General features: G+C 45.9%; 1 protein-coding gene across 1 annotated transcript in view; it reads right to left on the minus strand.

Moving 5' to 3' along the window:
- Positions 1-19,291, minus strand: part of CELSR2 (cadherin EGF LAG seven-pass G-type receptor 2) — a 240,141-nt gene that overhangs the window by 11,459 nt on the left and 209,391 nt on the right. The window contains exons 27-32 of the mRNA XM_030221921.1: positions 18,786-18,865; positions 12,767-12,893; positions 10,991-11,113; positions 8,103-8,233; positions 7,505-7,593; positions 5,776-5,943 (exon numbers count right to left, since the gene is read on the minus strand). Of these exons, the coding sequence (XP_030077781.1) occupies positions 5,776-5,943; positions 7,505-7,593; positions 8,103-8,233; positions 10,991-11,113; positions 12,767-12,893; positions 18,786-18,865 (718 nt within the window). The remainder of the gene's footprint in view (positions 1-5,775; positions 5,944-7,504; positions 7,594-8,102; positions 8,234-10,990; positions 11,114-12,766; positions 12,894-18,785; positions 18,866-19,291) is intronic.

A 19,291-nucleotide genomic window follows, 5' to 3' on the forward strand; every position in this document is an offset into this window, starting at 1 on the left:
GAAGATAGAAGGGGAGAGACTGGATCAGGGACGGGGACAAAAATCAACCTGTAGACCAGGTGAAATCAAAGGCTGGGTATTTTGGTGGCCTTGATCGCCGGCACCTGGTCCAGAGCCTCACCTGGTCCAATGGTTAAGCAGGCCTTGTGTTCCCCCACTCTTGATCCAGGTCCTACTTCATTCCAACTGTTGAAAGCTTCCATCCTCAACATCATAGGTGCAAAACAGTGTTACCCTGGGATCTTTGGAGAAATTTCTCCACAAGGTTTTCAGGGTTAACCACAATTATTTTGCCCGGGTTTTTTTTGTTGTTGTTGTTCCCTTTGAACACTGCCTGTCTCTTCTGACTTATTCATGGCTTCCTCAATCTGAGGCTTGGCAGCAACTTGTGGCTTACAAAGGCCCTTGGTGTGATTGTTATATGAAAAAGACCTTCTTTGAATAGCTACAAACAGAACAATGTTAATGCCGACACATTTCAAGCCTGCCAGCTAAAAAACTCAGTTTGGCTGAAATATGCCTTGATGGTTTTTTAGGATGTAAATACAGCACCATCATTCACAGGAAAAAAAAATCCATACATTAAAATCTATTTTAAGGCATTTTTCATTCACCTTAAACCTTTCTGGCCTCTCGCAGGCAAATAACAGCTTATTTTTCAAGGTGTTTCATATATTAGATGGTGCATGCCTTTTAAAGAGCTTCACACCCCCCTATTGGTAATGTCAGGAATGAGGTAACAAGAGGTGCATATTTTTTTTAATGACATTCAGAGTGTATTTTGGGATTTTGAGGGGGGGGGGGGGGGCGGCCTTAAAAGCCACACAAAGAGGATTCACTTGCTTTTCTTGAGATAAATAAGGCTTCTAAGTCAAAAGAAATGATTATTTTTATTTAACAAAATTACTGAATCTTTCCTTGCTAGAAGGTTTTCTAAGCACAGAATCTAGCAGCAGAGTTTGGGTTATTCAGATCTCCCTCTGACCCTAGTGGATCTGCAGGATTGGCAGGCACTAGGACAAGAACACAAACTCACCCCCTCATCACATCCATCTCATGCTTATTTTCAGAGGAGGAGCTGTAAAAGGCTGTAGTAGCCCCTGTGATAACCCTCTGTGCCATTTGGCTAACAGACTTGTTGAGCAAAAGCTCTGGAGGACCAGAATTCACATTCTCAGAACTCTCATTTTCACATTTCAGGGGTGGCGAGGATAAGAGCCTCAAGACATGTGACAAGCTGTTAGAGACCTGTGCTGGAATGGTTTCTAAGGGGCCAAAATTCAGACCACGCTGACTCCCGCGATCAGCGCTAAAGCCGGATATTTAATGCTGGGGCCTTTTCCAGTGACCGGCATTGAATATCTGATTTATTTTTGGCCAGTTTGAACATAACCAGCTAAGTCAATATTTATTTATTTGTCGCATTTGTACCCCACATTTTCCCACCTATTTGCAGGCTCAATGTGGCTTACATAGTACTGTCAAAGGCGTTTGCCCAGTCGGTGGTTAACAAATACAAAGTTGTATAGTGATCATATGAGGTATAAGTGGAGGGCCGGAATGGATGAAGATTGCGTGCTGTCCTGTTCGATCATAGTCATGCTGTGTTGGTAGGTGAAGAGGGTTAGGTGGGGTCGTTGGGTATCTAAATGACTGTACCGTAGGTATTTGTTTACCAAACAGAGTAGGTGTTAAAGATGGAATAGGCCCAGGGCCAGTTATCCATGCAGTTATGGTTTTATCTGGATTTAATATCAATTTATGCTTCACCAGCCAATCGGCCACCTCCTCAAGACAATTTTGGATCGGTGCTAGGTCAATGTTTACTGCCTTAACGTAATGGATCAAAAGGAAGTCATCAGCATATGAATAAGAATTAATGCCTAAGGATTGAATAAGTAGTGAAAGTGGACTAACATATAAATTGAACAGCATAGGAGATAACACCGATCCTTGTGGTACCCCACCACAGCTGAAATAGGAAGTAGAGATTGATTGATTTTGAATAACTTTAAATGAACGGTTCTCAAGATAAGCAGTAAACCAGTTGTAGATTGTACCTGAGATCCCAATTCAGACTTAAAGTTACTGAAGACGTACCTGTTTAAAGAGACTTACAAAAAGAATCCTCCTTAATGACTTGCTTCCTAATCTATACCAGAACCAACCAAAATTGATCCCTTCTGATTTGATTATTTTACCATATTATCATTATTGAACATTACATAAGTACATAAGTAGTGCCATACTGGGAAAGACCAAAGGTCCATCTAGCCCAGCATCCTGTCACCGACAGTGGCCAATCCAGGTCAAGGGCACCTGGCACGCTCCCCAAACGTAAAAACATTCCAGACAAGTTATACCTAAAAATGCGGAATTTTTCCAAGTCCATTTAATAGCGGTCTATGGACTTGTCCTTTAGGAATCTATCTAACCCCTTTTTAAACTCCGTCAAGCTAACCGCCCGTACCACGTTCTCCGGCAACGAATTCCAGAGTCTAATTACACGTTGGGTGAAGAAAAATTTTCTCCGATTCATTTTAAATTTACCACACTGTAGCTTCAACTCATGCCCTCTAGTCCTAGTATTTTTGGATAGCGTGAACAGTCGCTTCACATCCACCCGATCCATTCCACTCATTATTTTATACACTTCTATCATATCTCCCCTCAGCCGTCTCTTCTCCAAGCTGAAAAGCCCTAGCCTTCTCAGCCTCTCTTCATAGGAAAGTCGTCCCATCCCCACTATCATTTTCGTCGCCCTTCGCTGTACCTTTTCCAATTCTTATATATCTTTTTTGAGATACGGAGACCAGTACTGAACACAATACTCCAGGTGCGGTCGCACCATGGAGCGATACAACGGCATTATAACATCCGCACACCTGGACTCCATACCCTTCCTAATAACACCCAACATTCTATTTGCTTTCCTAGCCGCAGCAGCACACTGAGCAGAAGGTTTCAGCGTATCATCGACGACGACACCCAGATCCCTTTCTTGATCCGTAACTCCTAACGCGGAACCTTGCAAGACGTAGCTATAATTCGGGTTCCTCTTACCCACATGCATCACTTTGCACTTGTCAACATTGAACTTCATCTGCCACTTGCACGCCCATTCTCCCAGTCTCGCAAGGTCCTCCTGTAATCGTTCACATTCCTCCTGCGACTTGACGACCCTGAATAATTTTGTGTCATCGGCAAATTTAATTACCTCACTAGTTATTCCCATCTCTAGGTCATTTATAAATACATTAAAAAGCAATGGACCCAGCACAGACCCCTGCGGGACCCCACTAACTACCCTCCTCCACTGAGAATACTGGCCACGCAATCCTACTCTCTGCTTCCTATCTTTCAACCAGTTCTTAATCCATAATAATACCCTACCTCCGATTCCATGACTCTGCAATTTCTTCAGGAGTCTTTCGTGCGGCACTTTGTCAAACGCCTTCTGAAAATCCAGATATACAATATCAACCGGCTCCCCATTGTCCACATGTTTGCTTACCCCCTCAAAAAAATGCATTAGATTGGTGAGGCAAGACTTCCCTTCACTAAATCCGTGCTGACTTTGTCTCATCAGTCCATGTTTTTGTATATGCTCTGCAATTTTATTCTTAATAATAGCCTCCACCATCTTGCCCGGCACCGACGTCAGACTCACCGGTCTATAATTTCCCGGATCTCCTCTGGAACCCTTCTTAAAAATCGGAGTAACATTGGCTACCCTCCAGTCTTCCGGTACTACACTCGATTTTAGGGACAGATTGCATATTTCTAACAGTAGCTCCGCAAGTTCATTTTTTAGTTCTATTAATACTCTGGGATGAATACCATCAGGTCCCGGTGATTTACTACTCTTCAGCTTGCTGAACTGACCCATTACATCCTCCAAGGTTACAGAGAATTTGTTTAGTTTCTCCGACTCCCCCGCTTCAAATATTCTTTCCGGCACCGGTGTCCCCCCCAAATCCTCCTCGGTGAAGACCGAAGCAAAGAATTCATTTAATTTCTCCGCTACGGCTTTGTCCTCCTTGATCGCCCCTTTAACACCATTTTCGTCCAGCGGCCCAACCGACTCTTTGGCCGGTTTCCTGCTTTTAATGTATCTAAAAAAATTTTTACTATGTATTTTTGCTTCCAACGCTAATTTCTTCTCAAAGTCCTTTTTTGCCCTCCTTATCTCCGCTTTGCATTTGGCTTGGCATTCCTTATGATCTATCCTGTTACTTTCAGTTGGTTCTCTTCTCCACTTTCTGAAGGATTGTTTTTTGGCTCTAATGATTTCCTTTATCTTACTGTTTAGCCACGCCGGCTGACGTTTAGTCTTTTTTCCCTTTTTTCTAATACGTGGAATATATTTGTCCTGAACCTCCAGGATGGTGTTTTTAAACAGCATCCACGCCTGATGCAAGTTTTTTACTCTGCGAGCTGCTCCTTTCAGTCTTTTTTTCACCATTTTTCTCATTTTGTCGTAATCACCTTTTCTATAGTTAAACGCTAGCGTACTTGATTTCCTAGTTTCACTTCCTTCAATGCCAATATCAAAACCGATCATATTATGATCACTTGTATGTTATGTATTATCATTTTATTTACCCTACCTACCTGTTATTCTTGTACATTAATTGTAACAATATGCTGAACCTCTTACTCTGTTAATGGTGATGCCGTTGCTATATAATGTAAGCCACGTTGAGCCTGCAAATAGGTGGGAAAATGTGGGATACAAATGCAGCAAATAAATAAATAAATAAATAACCCAGCCAAAGATATCCCATGTAATCACTTGGCCAAATACAGCAGCTAAAGTGGGGATGAACATCAGTGGATAGCCAGTTATATCGCCTGATATCAGGGGCGGACTGAGAGTGGCTTGGGCCCCCGGGCAGTGAGGATGGTCTGGACCCCTGCCCAGCTGCTGTCCACCTCCTACTGCTGCCGCCGACACCCCCTGCTGTCCCGGTCTTACCTGAAGGGTCCTGGTGGTCAAGTAATCTCTGCAGGGTGGGAGGAGGGGGAGCATGTTCTTTCCTGCCCGCTGCACTGCTGCTATTCTCTTGCCTGCCGGCACCGCCATGTTTTCAAAATGGAGGCCAAGACTTCCAGCGAGTAGTCTCACGGGTCTTGACAGTCTCCGTAGGGAGTCTCGGCCACCATTTTTAAAGTACGGCAGTGCCAGGCAGAGGGAATAGCAGCAGCATAACATGCAGGAAAGAACATGTGTCCCCCCCCCCCCCGAGGCCACTTGATCACCAGTGGCACACCTTTAAAGGGAAAGGAGGAAAAGGAAATGGGACTTGATATACCGCCTTTCTGTGGTTTTTGCAACTACATTCAAAACGGTTTAAATAGTATATTCAGATACTTATTTGTACCAGGGGCAATGGAGGGTTAAGTGACTTGCCCAGAGTCACAAGGAGCTGCAGTGGAAATCAAACTCAGTTCCCAAAGTCCACTGCACTAACCACTAGGCTACTCCTGTGCAGTGGGCATCTGGGCAGAGCCTCTGGGCCCTCGGGCACTGCCCGGTTGTTCGAATAGTCAGTCTGCCCCTGACCGATATAACCGGCTATCTGCTAGCCGTTAACTGGCAATATTCAGCGGGAGATAGCCGGCTATCCCCTGCTGAATATCGCTGGATAGCTGCTAATGAGGCATTTAACCAGCTGGGTGCCAATCCTGGCCAGTTAAATGCTTGTGAATATCAGGGGGTAAATCTTTAACAGACTATGCTCTTGACTAGGTAACCTCAGGCAGGGCAGGTACCTTTTGGGGTGCTATGTGCTTGTTTCTCACTGGGACATAAAAGGTTTTCCCAACAAGGTTCCCCCACAAATTCTTCATCCTCATCACTGTCTGAGGAATGAGTCGAGGCGTATGAGCCGCTCTGGTCATCCTCCAGGGACAAGTCGCTGTCTGAGTCTGTGTCATGCTCTAAGGAACAAACAAGACAAAATGGAAGAAATTACAGGATGGTTGATCAGCCTCAGACAGTAATAAATGCGAGTCTGACCCACATGACCATTCTCTAGGAACTAGACCAAGAGCAGCAGTTCAGCTCATACCAAGACCGTTGAATAAGACGGTTAGAACACTACACAGCTCCCATCTAGACAGGATGGATTTAAAATTCTAACTAAAAAATAAAAAGCTCTGTTTATCTGCACCAGTCTACTCAACCATCCAGTCCTAGTGAGAAAAGGCTCTGTATCTCCGTACTTATCCCCCAAGCCATCCAGTCCTTGGCGTGAAAAGGTTCTGTATCCCTATGCCCATCTGCCTAAGCCCTCCAGTCCTAGAGGTGGCAGGTCCTGTATCCCTATTTCCATTCCTCTCCAATCCTAGAGATCAGAGGCGCTGTATCCCTGTCTCTAGCCCCCAAACCCTCCAATCCTACAGATGAGAAGTGCTGCATCCTTAAGAGAATTACATGAACAATCCATAATCATTTGTGGCATAATTTATATTTAAATATGTTTATGTTTTAATGCTCTGGGTTAATTTCAATTTTGGTTTTACAGACAGTTATGGTTTAATTAGAAGTTGTTGTTTTCTATTTTTTTTTTTTTTATTAAGTTTCTTTTTTAAAATGAACCAGCTGAGCTGAATTGTGACAGTAATTTCTCAGTCTAGAGCTGCAACAGAGTAGCTGATACTGCACTGTGGAAAGGGTGGTGGAGCTGACTTGCGTTAGATAGAGAGAGTGATGGAGCTGAAGATATTGCATTAGATGAAGAGGGTGATGGAGCTGATGATGCTACATTAGGTAGAGAGAGTGATGGAGCTGGTGATATTGCATTAGGTGGAGAGGGTGATGGAGATGATGATGTTGCATTGGGTATAGAGTGATAGAGCTGATGATATTGCATTAGGTGAAGAGGGTAATGGAGATGATGATGTTGCATTGGGTATAGAGTGATAGAGCTGATGATATTGCATTAGGTGAAGAGGGTGATGGAGCTGATGATGTTGCATAGGGTAGAGAGAGTGATTGAGTTGATGAAATTGCATTAGGTGAAGAGGGTGATGGAGCTGATGATGTTGCATAGGGTAGAGAGAGTGATAGAGTTGATGAAATTGCATTAGGTGAAGAGGGTGATGGAGCTGATGATGTTGCATTGGGTATAGAGTGATAGAGCTGATGATATTGCATTAGGTGAAGAGGGTGATGGAGCTTGCATTAGGTGGAGAGAGTGATGGAGCTGATGATATTTCATTAGGTGAAGAGGGTGATGGAGCTGTTGACGTTGCATAGGGTAGAGAGAGTGATAGAGTTGATGATATTACATTAGGTGGTGTTGGAGCTGATGACGTTGCATTGGGTAGAGAGAGTGATAGAGTTGATGATATTGCATTAGGTGAAGAGGGTGTTGGAACTAATGATGTTGCATTGGGTAGAGAGAGAGATAGAGTTGATGAAATTGCATTAGGTGAAGAGGGTGATGGAGCTGATAATGTTGCATCAGGTGGAGAGGGCAATAGAGTCTCTCCTTACCTCCTTGTTGATCCTTAGCCTCAAGGAAGATGGTGTTCGGTTCTGCCATCACTAGCTGGCCATGGCTGTTATTCAAACCAGAATCCTCTCTACAGAAACAATGGGACAACATTACTTTTCTAGAAAAAGATACAAGCACAACAGATTCTGAGGACTATCTAATAATTAAAATTTCTGCCACTGCGGTTTAAAAGTAGCATAGTAGGGAAATTCTGCATAAATCAAATCATATGACTGTCAGTAAGCCAATTTGATACCAAATCTTTTTACCTATGCTTCTGAGCTACACAAATCCTGCTGTCCAAGGTTGAGCAAGTACATAACGTATAAATATATAAATTAGGCAAGAAAGGATGAAACTGCACAGGTCTGCAGATGAAGCCCTCCAGGTTCGAGCTCCCTACATTGGGTAGACCCTCTGCCTCTTTCCTGAATTCTGGATATCTTCCTTATGCCCACTCCATGTCCACCAGAAGGCTCTTCCTGACAGCTTTTATACTTTGGAGGGAGATTGGGGGTGGGAGTGGGGGTGTTGCCACAAAAGACAGACTTCACGGTGAAGGTACTATCCACAAACCCAAATGCGAGGAGCTATTACCTGAGCACAAATGGGATGTAGCTGTGCTGACTCTTCCCAGAGCGGACTGTGCTGTGCAGGGATCCTGTTGAGTCTCTGAAGGGCATGTGGTATAGCCGGCCGTCCACATAGGTGCTGTTGCAGTTGTAGGACTGTTCGTCAGAGAGAATGGGAAAAGGGAAATAGCTATGATTGTGAGGGAGAGGGAAGCCAGGTACAGCCAAGGCTGCAAGTCCAGGCATGCAACAGAGCAAAACCAGGATTACATCAAGCTAGAGTCTGTGAGCAACATTAAAGGTGTAATTGTGTAACAGTGCACCCATAAAAAGCAGTGGCGTTCCTAGGGTGGCTGACACCCGGGGCAGATCGCCGATGCGCCCCCCCCAGGTGCAGTGCGCCCCCCCCTCCCCGGTGAAAGGACACCTCCCCCTGGCGAAAGGACCCCCACCCCCCCCCGGGTGCATTTTTACCTGCTGGGGGGGTGCCGCGCGCCTGTTGGCTTTGCTCATTCCCTGCTCCCTCTGCCCTGGAACAGGAAGTAACCTGTTCTGGGGCAGAGGGAGCAGGGAACGAACGTTGTCTACAGACGCGCAGCATGCACCCGGGGCGGACCGCACCCCCTTGGTACGCCACTGATAAAAAGGCGTCGAGAGGGCACTTGATTGGTGCAGATTCTATAAAAGAAAGTAGGCACCTACTTTCCTGTATAGAACATAAGAATGGTCCATCGAGCCCAGTATCCTGTTTCCAACAGTGGCCAATCCGGGTCACAAATACCTGGCAGGACCCCAATTAGTAGCGACATTCCATGCTACCAATCCCTATCTTTGGGACCCTTTTACTAAAAGATTGGTGCGTGACAACAGACTTGCTTCGTGCCAACCCAGAACTACCACTGGGCTACCGCAGAAGCCTGGCGGTAGTTCTCAACCCCCGGCACACGCAATTTTATTTATTTTATTGGTTACATTTGTATCCCGCATTTTCCCACCTATTTGCAGGCTCAACGTGGCTTACATAGTACCGTCAATGTTTTTATTTTTGTAGCGCCAGTGCCTACCCGGCGGTAATCAGGAAGTGCCGTGCGCTGCCCGGTTACCGCCGGGTTAGTGCAGGAGCCCTTATCGCCACCTCAATAGGTGGCGGTAAGTGCTGACTCTGTGGCACTGTGGCAGTGTAGGGTTCGTAAGTCTGTAGTTCAGCGTTTCATTGGCTCTCACTGTCAACGAAGAGCCAATCAGACAGAACGGAACTTGGAGGAGGGAAGTGGAGTGGATTGAATCTCTAAGAAACAATCATATACAGGGCGGTACGAACATCAGTGGAGGCAAGTGCACAGAACGGAAGGGAGGACAAACATTTAATCACTTTGTCACTCACACACATCACATACACACACACACCACACAATCACTCTGTGTATCTCTCTCTTACACTGTCTGTAAAACACACTGTCACTCTCAGTCTCTCACATGGGCAACTGTATGTTGCATTCTCACGAGTAAGGAGCTCTTCTGATGTGATTGTTAAACTGATTGAAGGGCCTGAACAAGGAAAACTTTTACCACATTGTAACACAGTTTACACAAAAAAATATTGTATATAAAGAAATCTTACACATGTAAACAACAATTACATTCAGAATACAACCGCGGAAACATTAATGGCAGGAACTCATTACATTGCTAGCGCCCGTTTCATTGCGTTAAGAAACGGCCTTTTTTACTAGTTTATTAATATTTCCTTAAAATTGACTTTGAGTCAATTTTAAGGAAATATTAATTAATATTGTTTATTTTATTATTATAAACTTTGTCTGGTTCTAGTCTTTGGATAAGCCTGGTCCATATTCCCGCTCTTTTTGTTTTATCTCCTTCTCCGTGGGATCTACTGAGTTCGCCACGCACGTGGACTCTCTTTAGGTGTTGCAGCAAAAAAGTCTTTTATCCGCCACGGTAAAAGGGGGCCTCAGCTCACATCAAAAACACGCGCTGACACTAGCACAGGTTCCCTCCCCCCCCCCCCCCCCCCCCCGCTTTTTACCGCATCTTACTAAAAGGACCCCTTTATGCGGTGCTCCATCGCTGGTTAAGTGCTAAATAATCGCACTTAACCAGCTCTGTTTTCGCTGACTCCGTAAACCCAGAAATTCGATGTCAGAGCCCAGACATGGCCCGGCACTGGATTTTTAGAGGATAACGTCAGTGGTGGTCAGCAAAACGCTGATCACTGCCAGCTGAATATCAGGCCCTAAGATGCAATTGGTTAATGCAGTAGATGATTTAAAAAATAAAAATCAAAGCAGTGGGGTTTATATTCAAAGACATTTAAGCAGTTAATTTAAAGTAAATGTCTTGGTTTAAAAAAAAAAAAAAAAACCTCTTAACTGACAGACCAGCTGAATTCTGGACAGAGAACTAGATTTATGGCCAAAATAGATCCAGGTAATGATGGGAGGGGAAACAGGCACGCTGAATGCAGGGCTGTGGCAAAGGTGTCACTCGGAGCACAAAGGAAATGGGGGAGCAAAATTGTTCCCCATCCATTGTCTCCCCTGCGGTAACCACAGCAGAGGCACTAGGGGGCATGTCGCACAGGGGACAGGGTGCAATTCTGGCTCAGGGTACTTCCTGGCCGAATGTAGGCCAAAAGTCTACCTTGATAGCACTTATATTCTATTTCCCGGATAAACTTATACGCTTAAGCCTGACTTCAGATAAAACAGGAAACAGATATCTGCATATCTTTAAACTGCTATATCCAGTAGCATAGACTTAACCACGTAAGTCATTGAATATTTGATTAACCGAATATCCTGCAAATTAACGCTCCCTTGGAATGCACAAAGCTGAAAAGTTGATAGGAGTGGGCTGGAAATTGCCAAGACATTTCTTGCCTCAGACACTCACAGAGGTCAGGGTGGATTTGGTGGTGACAGCGGAATCGCTGCGGTGTTTCTTGCTGAAAGTGAACTTCAGAGCTTTCCTGACATCTTTGCTGAAGATGATGCAGAAGACAAAGATAAGGGGACCCTGAAGAGAGAGAGAGAAAGAAAATGTTAAAACTTTGGTTCAACACCGACTGAAGTTGAGGGTTTATGTGAGCTCAATGTGTTTTAGTCTACTCTTAGCTGCAGGAAGCAGTAGAGCAAAGGCCTAATCCCCTCGCACTGAGAGCTGCTTTGGGTTGTTGTTCAGGAAAATGGGTTGTATTAGGGGCAGACTGTTGGAGGGATATTTGGAGATTTCATTTTGCAGGCTCCACACCTAATTCCTTCTGTTTTTCCCCACACCCCTTGCACTTGTCTGACAGTAAGTTTAAAAAAGAAAAACTCCAAGGAGATCTTCCCTTTCAAAACCCACTTGCAAGCTCACAGGCAGCAAGTACAAAATAACTGGAGGGCTTCCAATTTCCAACTTAAAGTTCTTTAAACCTCTTGTAAATTAACTTGTGTAATTTGTGTGACAAAAAGACAAGTGTCAGACTTGTGAATTCTTGTACCAAGTAGAGCGCTGCTGAGCCCGGTACTTGGACCAGGTTCTGCTTGGCGGCTGGACAACCCCAGGTTTCACCTGCGCTGACCGCCGTTCCCCAGAGGTTGAGCCCCTAGGTGCGGGCGGCCTGCAGGACTTACGGGATGGAGCTGGAAGCGGGGTGATGAATGTATCAGCCAGGCAGGCAGCAGGTCAAGACAGTAATCCAGATGCAGGTGAAAGTCAGTAGGCAAGCGGCAGGCAAGAGAGTAATCCAGATGCAGGCAAAAGTCAGTAGGCAAGTGGCAGGCAAGAGAGTAATCCAGATGCAGGCGAAAGTCAGCATGCAGGCGGCAGGCAAGAGAGTAATCCAGGTACAGGCAAAAGTCAGTAGGCAGGCAGAAGAGTAATCTGGGTACAGGCAGTAGATAAGAAGCAGACGACAGAGTTAGAAACATCTACCAAAGTAGAAGCCGAAGCATGGAGACCAGGGAGCGCTCAGCTGATAAACTGCTGGCGTCCGACATCAGCAGGGAGAAAGGGCACAGCCATAGGACAAGAGCAGGGGTAGGCGGAGCCAGAAGACCAATAGGAGAGAAGCAAGGGAAGCCAGGCAGAGGAAGAGCAGACCCAGGTGGGTGGAAGCAAAGCAATCAAGGAGCCTGGAAGCCAGGCAGAGAGAGAGAGAGAGAGAGAGAGCAGAAACAGGTGCATGGAAGCAAAGCAATTAAGGAGCCTGCAACCACCGCTCTCTGAACAAACCCAGAGAGGACTACACACACATGGCTCAGGCAGTGCCAGTCAAGTGTGTGTGTCGACGGGACCCCACGCAGCCCGAGGACGCCACTTGCGTTGAGGTAGGGGACATGACAACAAGCAAGTGCCAGTATGTAGTGCCTGAGGCTCAGCCCAACAAGCCAGTAATAATCAGAACCCGCAGTGCCTCAGGCATAGCCCAATTAATTAGTAATGCTCACAGCCTGCATTTCATCCTGTGTTAATACTTAATTTTCCTCCTATGTGTTTGCATTGGTGGTGAACAAGCTGCACTTATTAACAGTTCTGCAAAAAAATAATTTCAGAAAACAAAAACAAATGGTTACTGTGAAACCCAACTAAAATTAAACTCTAAAAGCTTACGAACAGGCTAACCACGCAGGTGTTAAGGGATCCTTCCAGCCCCCTAGCCCACAAGAGAGAGAGTTATGATACCTGGATGCAGCTGGCCCCTGCGAAGAGATAGTGAAACAGGGTTGAGTCACTGTTGACTGACAGTAGGCCCAGAAGCCAGGTGGTGGTGACTGACAGCAACACAATAATGGCAGTCCTCAGCCCGGAGCTGTGAGGGGATGAGAAAGAAAAGAGCTGATGGGAAGGTCTCTGACAGACTGCTAAGTATTTTTCAGGGCCAGAGCACTGCATCAATGACTTTATGGTAAGAATACTACAAGGGAAGTTAAAAAAAACTATCCAGGAAGGTAAGACTTCTGAAGTTAAAACGATAAAATACTTTGATACCAACCAGAAAGGACGTAACCAAGATCTGGGTTTCCTAGCACATTATACACCATAAAATCATACAGCTTTGTCACCTTCTAATCACTCATCCACCTCTCCCCTGTTTCTCTCCTTCCCCATCCCTACCTTCCCCCTTGAGACTGTCACTGGAATGCTTTTATGTTTCACTTATATATTCTGATGTTTTGTCATCTTTGGCTCACAACTCAAAAGCTACTCTAAATGGAAGTAATTCTATAACAGTGGTATCCACTTTCCTTTACAGACTTCTAGAGTAATTGGGTGTATAGGATGCCACTTTCCACTTAAATGGCTCAGGGAAGGAATGATTCATGCAGCCAGATAGTCTCTGACTACAGGCAGACCTGAGAGGCCCAGAGAAGACAACAACAGCCCTCCAGCATCTGCCTTCAACACACACAGAGCAGAAGCTTAGGGTTGCCAGATTTCAATTTTGTTTCCGACCCAAACCAGTTCCCAAACCAGCCCAAAACCGCCCCGCCCCCGCAGTCATCACCCCGCCATCATCAACTCCGCCCCCGCCATCATTAACTCCGCCCTCATCATAATCAAACCCCGCCCCTGACATCATTAACCCGCCCCCAACGTCATCAACCCCATCCCCGACATCGTTAACCCCGCCTTCCGCGGGTCAAAAGGGGACAAAAAACCGCAACCAGACGAAGAAAAAAAAACGCCCTAGAAAAATCAAAAGCCGCCCAAAAAACCGCAACCCGCAGCGGTCAAAAAATTCCCGCAGCGGGTTGAGGAAAACCGCCCAGTTGGGCGGGAAAACCGCCCATCTGGCATCAACACTCTTACTTGAAACCAGGCCAGGGTCAGGCCTGGGTTTAGTTAACCTTGAAGACAAAGACTAGTGCACACTGAGACTGTGGTGCCCTGTCAGGAACAAGAGACTTTATTTCTTGTTTATCAAGCCTGTGAAGGGAACAGGATTTAACATTTTTTGACTACAAATAAAAGGGTTGATACCTAAAGCAATTTAAATGGCCAAGAGATGCTTTTGGCTGTTTAAATAGCTGGTCCAGGTGCTAAACATAGATATTCAGTGGCACTCAAGTGGTTAGTACCACTGAATATCCACAGCTAATTTGTGGACAGTCTGGGGCAGAATCGGCACTTATATCGTTAAGGACCCGATAATCAAAATTCCGACACTGGAACCAGAGGCAATAGAGGGTTAAGTGACTTTCCCAGAGTCACAAGGAGCTGCAGTGGGAAGTGAACCCAGTTTCTCTGGTTCTCAGGCCGTTGAACTGACCTCCACGTAAAATTAAGTCCTGTCTTTATGAAGTTCACCTTCTGCGGTTAAGTTCTGAATACTGCGTATAACCAAGTGGGTGTTAGCTGGCCACATGTGCTCGGATATTCAGTGCTGGTGCTGGCCATGGCCTGGCATTGAGTATGTCTTATCTGGGGATAATGCTGGCGGTGGCCAAACGACATGTCAACTGCCACCGACTGAATATTTATTGCAAAGTGTTTTGTTTACTTTCACCTCTCTCAGTGGCTGCCTACACCCTCGCTTACGCTGCTCCTCCAGGTATATACATGTATACGCGGTTATGTGCCAGCAATAGAGCATGTAACTTATAATATGCTACATGTTATGCACCTAAGATTGAGTCCCGCCCACCCTCCACCCAGACTCCGCCTATGGGTATGCCTTCCAGCAGGGGGCGTAGCCAGACCTCGGCGGGAGGGGGGTCCAGAGCCCAAGGTGGGGGGGGGCACCTTTTAGCCTGCCTCCCCTGCCGCCAACCCTCCCCACCACTTTGCTGGCAGGGGTCCCCAACCCCCGCCAGCCTTAGTCTTCTTCAGTGCTGGTCTCCAGCACGTTCGCTCACTTTGCTAATCTGTGCTGTGAGTCCTGACATCCTGCACATTCCCACTTAAAGGAACGTGCAGGATGTGCCTGGACATCAGGACTCACAACACAGATCAGCGAAGTGAGTGAACGTGCCGGAGACCGGCGCTGAAGAAAACTAAGGCTGGCAGGGGTTGGGGACCCCTGCCAGCAAGGTACCTTGTGGGGGGGGGGGGTCGAAAGTAGAGGGGGCCTGGACTAAATCTGTGGGGCCCATGCCCCCATGGCCCCACCTAGCTACGCCCCTGCCTACCTGTAGAAACATAGGGTGTACAACATGGGCCATGGCTCTACCAATATTTTGCCCAACACAGCATCACTACTACTACTACTACTACTTAGCATTTCTATAGCGCTGCCAGGGTTACGCAGCGCTGTACAAGTTTAAACATGGGGAAGGACAGTCCCTGCTCAAGAGAGCTTACAATCTAAAGGTAAAAACTATGTAGTCAGTGTAGGTATCAGGAATGGGAAGGTGGTTAGGCACCAAAAGCAAGGGAGAAGAGATGGGCCTTGAGTAAGGACTTGAAAATGGGCAGCGAGGGCGCATGGCGTATGGGCTCAGGAAGTCTGTTCCAGGCATAAGGTGATGCGAGGCAGAAGGGGCGGAGTCTGGAGTTAGCGGTGGTGGAGAAGGGTACAGAAAGGAGTGATTTGTCCTGAGAGCGGAGGTTAAGGGGTGGGAACATATGGGGAGAGGAGGGTAGAGAGGTAATGGGGGGCTGCAGATTGAGTGCACTTGAAGGTCAATAGGAGAAGCTTGAACTGTATATGGTAGCGGATCGGGAGCCAGTGAAGCGACTTGAGGAGAGGGGTGATATGAGAGTATCGGTTCACGCGGTAGATAACACGTGCGGCGGAATTTTGGACAGATTGAAGGGGGTGGCTAAGCGGGAGGCCAGCGAGGAGAAGGTTGCAATAGTCAAGACGAGAGGTAACAAGCGAGTGGACGAGGGTTCGGGTGGTCTGTTCAGAGAGGAATGGGCGAATTTTGCTAATATTATAGAGGAAGAAGAGAGCTTGGGAGCTGGGCCAGAGATAGGTTTGTTTGGCCCCTCCAGACTAAAGGTTGTTCAGCTGCTGCTGTGAAATACACCCTATGCTGTATAAGATATGTGTGTATTTAGAGAACTGTGCCCAGGCACATTTTTGGTTTTTATGCACATATAGGGCTAGATAATAATATGGCGCCTGAAAATTCTGCGTGGAAAAAAATTACCAAAATTTTATAGAATAGGCCTAAATTTTATATGTCTATTAGATTGTAAGCTCTTTGAGCAGGGACTGTCTTTCTTCTATGTTTGTGCAGCGCTGCGTACGCCTTGTAGTGCTATAGAAGTGATAAATAGTAGGTTAGTAGTCTCTTGTAACCAGAGCTAATATTGTGATGTCATAATGCCTCAGTCCACCAATAAGAGCCAACCTCATCAGTGATGTCACAATGGCTTGATTGTCCTATACTTGGCTCACTTTTATTACATAGCTCTTTGAGCAGGGACTGTCTTTCTTCTACGTTTGTGCAGCGCTGCGTACGCCTTGTAGCGCTATAGAAATGCTAAATAGTAGTAGTAGTAGTCTCTTGTAACCAGAGCTAATATTGTGATGTCATAATGCCTCAGTCCACCAATAAGAGCCAACCTCATCAGTGATGTCACAATGGCTTGATTGTCCTATACTTGGCTCACTTTTATTACATAGCTCTTTGAGCAGGGACTGTCTTTCTTCTACGTTTGTGCAGCGCTGCGTACGCCTTGTAGCGCTATAGAAATGCTAAATAGTAGTAGTAGTAGTAGAATAGGCTTACGTTTCCATGTGGTATATATGCAAGCTTGCCACGTGACCAAATTTGGTCGTGTCCATTTAGGCCACATTTTACTTAGGCGCAGATCAGTTGTATTCTATAGTAATGTGCATAGATTTTACAAATGTACATGCCACACCCCCTTTTCAACTATGCAACTTAGAATTTTGGAACACACCGTTACACAACACACAGTGAGTTTATTTATTTATTTATTTTTATTTGTACCCCGCACTTTCCCGCTCATGGCAGGCTCAATGCGGCTTAGGTACTTATTTGTACCTGGGGCAATGGAGGGTTAAGTGACTTGCCCAAAGTCACAAGCTGTGCACGTAAATCTCATTTAATGCCAATCAGTGCTGATAACTGCTAATTAACATCCAATTAACAGTACTGAATAGCTAGTTAACGAAGTAAAGGGCCCTTTTATTAAACCACGGTAAAAAATGGCCTGTGGTAGTGTAGGCAGGTGTATTAGGTGCGCGCTGGGTCAGTTTTTACCGCATCTACAAAAGAGGGCTTTTTTTTAATGGGACGGGAAAAGGGCCTGCGGTAAAAATAAAACCAGTGTACACCCAAAACCAAGCTGAGCCCTTAACGCCACCCATTGATGTAGCAGTAAAGGCTCATGTGCTACATTTGCAATGACCGGTTGGCGTCTGCCAAGTGCCAATTACCGCCAGAACCAACGCACGTAGGAGGAAATAAATAAATAAATCATCCACACGTTATGGGTGCGTGCCAAATCTGAAATTACCACAAGAGGGGCGCGCTGGTCTGGGGGTAGTCTCATTTGGCCGCGCACTGCATGTGCGTAGAGTCTAAAAGGGCCCCTAAGTTATGTGCATTGTTATAGAACACGCTTCGGTTTCCGCACAGATTTTCAGGCGCCATAAGTACATAAGTATTGCCATACTGGGAAAGACCAAAGTTCCATCAAGCCCAGCATCCTGTTTCCAACAGTGGCCAATCCAGGTCACAAATACCTGGCAAAATCCCAAAATAGTACAAAACATTCTATACTGCTAATCCCAGAAATAGTGGATTCTCCTCAAGTCCATTACCACATTCTCTGGCAACGAATTCCAGAGTTTAATTACACGTTGAGTGAAGACACATTTTCTCCGATTCGTTTTAATTTTACTACTTTGTAGCTTCATTGCATGCCCCCTAGTCCTATTATTTTTGGAAAGCGTAAACAGACTACTACTACTACTACTACTTAGCATTTCTATAGCGCTGCCAGGGTTACGCAGCGCTGTACAAGTTTAAACACGGGGAGGGACACTTCACATCTACCTGGGGACACTTCACATCTACCCGTTCAATTCCACTCATTATTTTATAGACCTCTATCATATCTCCCCTCAGCCGCCTTTTCTCCAAGCTGAAGAGCCCTAGCTGCTTTAGCCTTTCCTCATAGGGAAGTCGTCCCACCCCCTTTATCATAGAATCTGGGGGATAATGCTAATCTAAACGTTTACACACATAATTGGCCCTAAATGTTACTGCTGTTTTATAACAGTGTTTCCCAAGTAGGTCCTGGAGTACCACCTTGCCAGTCAGGTTTCCAGAATATCCACAATGAATATGTATGAAAGATTTGCATACAATGGAGGCAGTGTACGCAAATCAATCTCATGCGTATTCATTGTGATATCCTGAAAAGCTGACTGGCACAGGGATACTCCAGGACCGACTTGGGAAACACTGTTTTATAGAATTACCCAATGTATCGTTAGTCCAGGGGTTTTCAACCCAGTCAGGTTTTCAGGATACCTGCAATGAATGAGCATGAAAGAGATTTGCTTACAATGGAGGTTAACGCATGCAAATTTATTTCATGATTATTCATTGTGGTTATCCTGAAAACCTGACTGGTTGGGTGTGTTCCGAGGCCTGGATTGAGAATCTCTGCATTAGTCCAATAAAAAAAGGTATCATCTTCTTTTTTTTGTTTTATTTTACTTCGATTTAATAGGCTTCTGAATGCTTGTCCTTTTCTCCCAGCATGCAGTACTCACACTGTGCCCTTTTTCTCAAAGCCCCGGTGACGGGCTGTGCATGAAGCCTTGGCTGCCAAAATGTAAAGAAAGACGCTGACCTGTAGAGAGGGGAGAAATAGCAAAGTATCTCCTAAGAGTGGTGCTTGTACACAATTGATCACACAATACAGTCCAACACCAAGAAAATGTGGCAGAAAGACACAGAAATATTTCCCATCATTTTGGATCACAGGCTTGATCAAAAAGAACTTCCAAGCACACCTGAATAAGTTGCCTATCCATGTTACATCTTACGAACTTCAGAAGGAAGCTCTCTTTGGCACAGTGGCGTAGCTACGTGGGGCCACGGGGGCCTGGGTCCCCATAGATTTGGCCCTGGACGCCCCTGCCAACAACCCTCTCGACCCCCCCGTCCTGCCGCCAACCCTCCCCCGCCGCCGCCGTTGGCTACCTTTGCTGGCAGGGGACCCCAAACCCGCCAGCCAAGGTCCTCTTCTTCTGGCGCAAGGCTTCATTCTGTTTCT

Source organism: Microcaecilia unicolor, chromosome 12 (assembly GCF_901765095.1).
Source record: "Microcaecilia unicolor chromosome 12, aMicUni1.1, whole genome shotgun sequence".
NCBI lineage: Eukaryota > Metazoa > Chordata > Amphibia > Gymnophiona > Siphonopidae > Microcaecilia > Microcaecilia unicolor.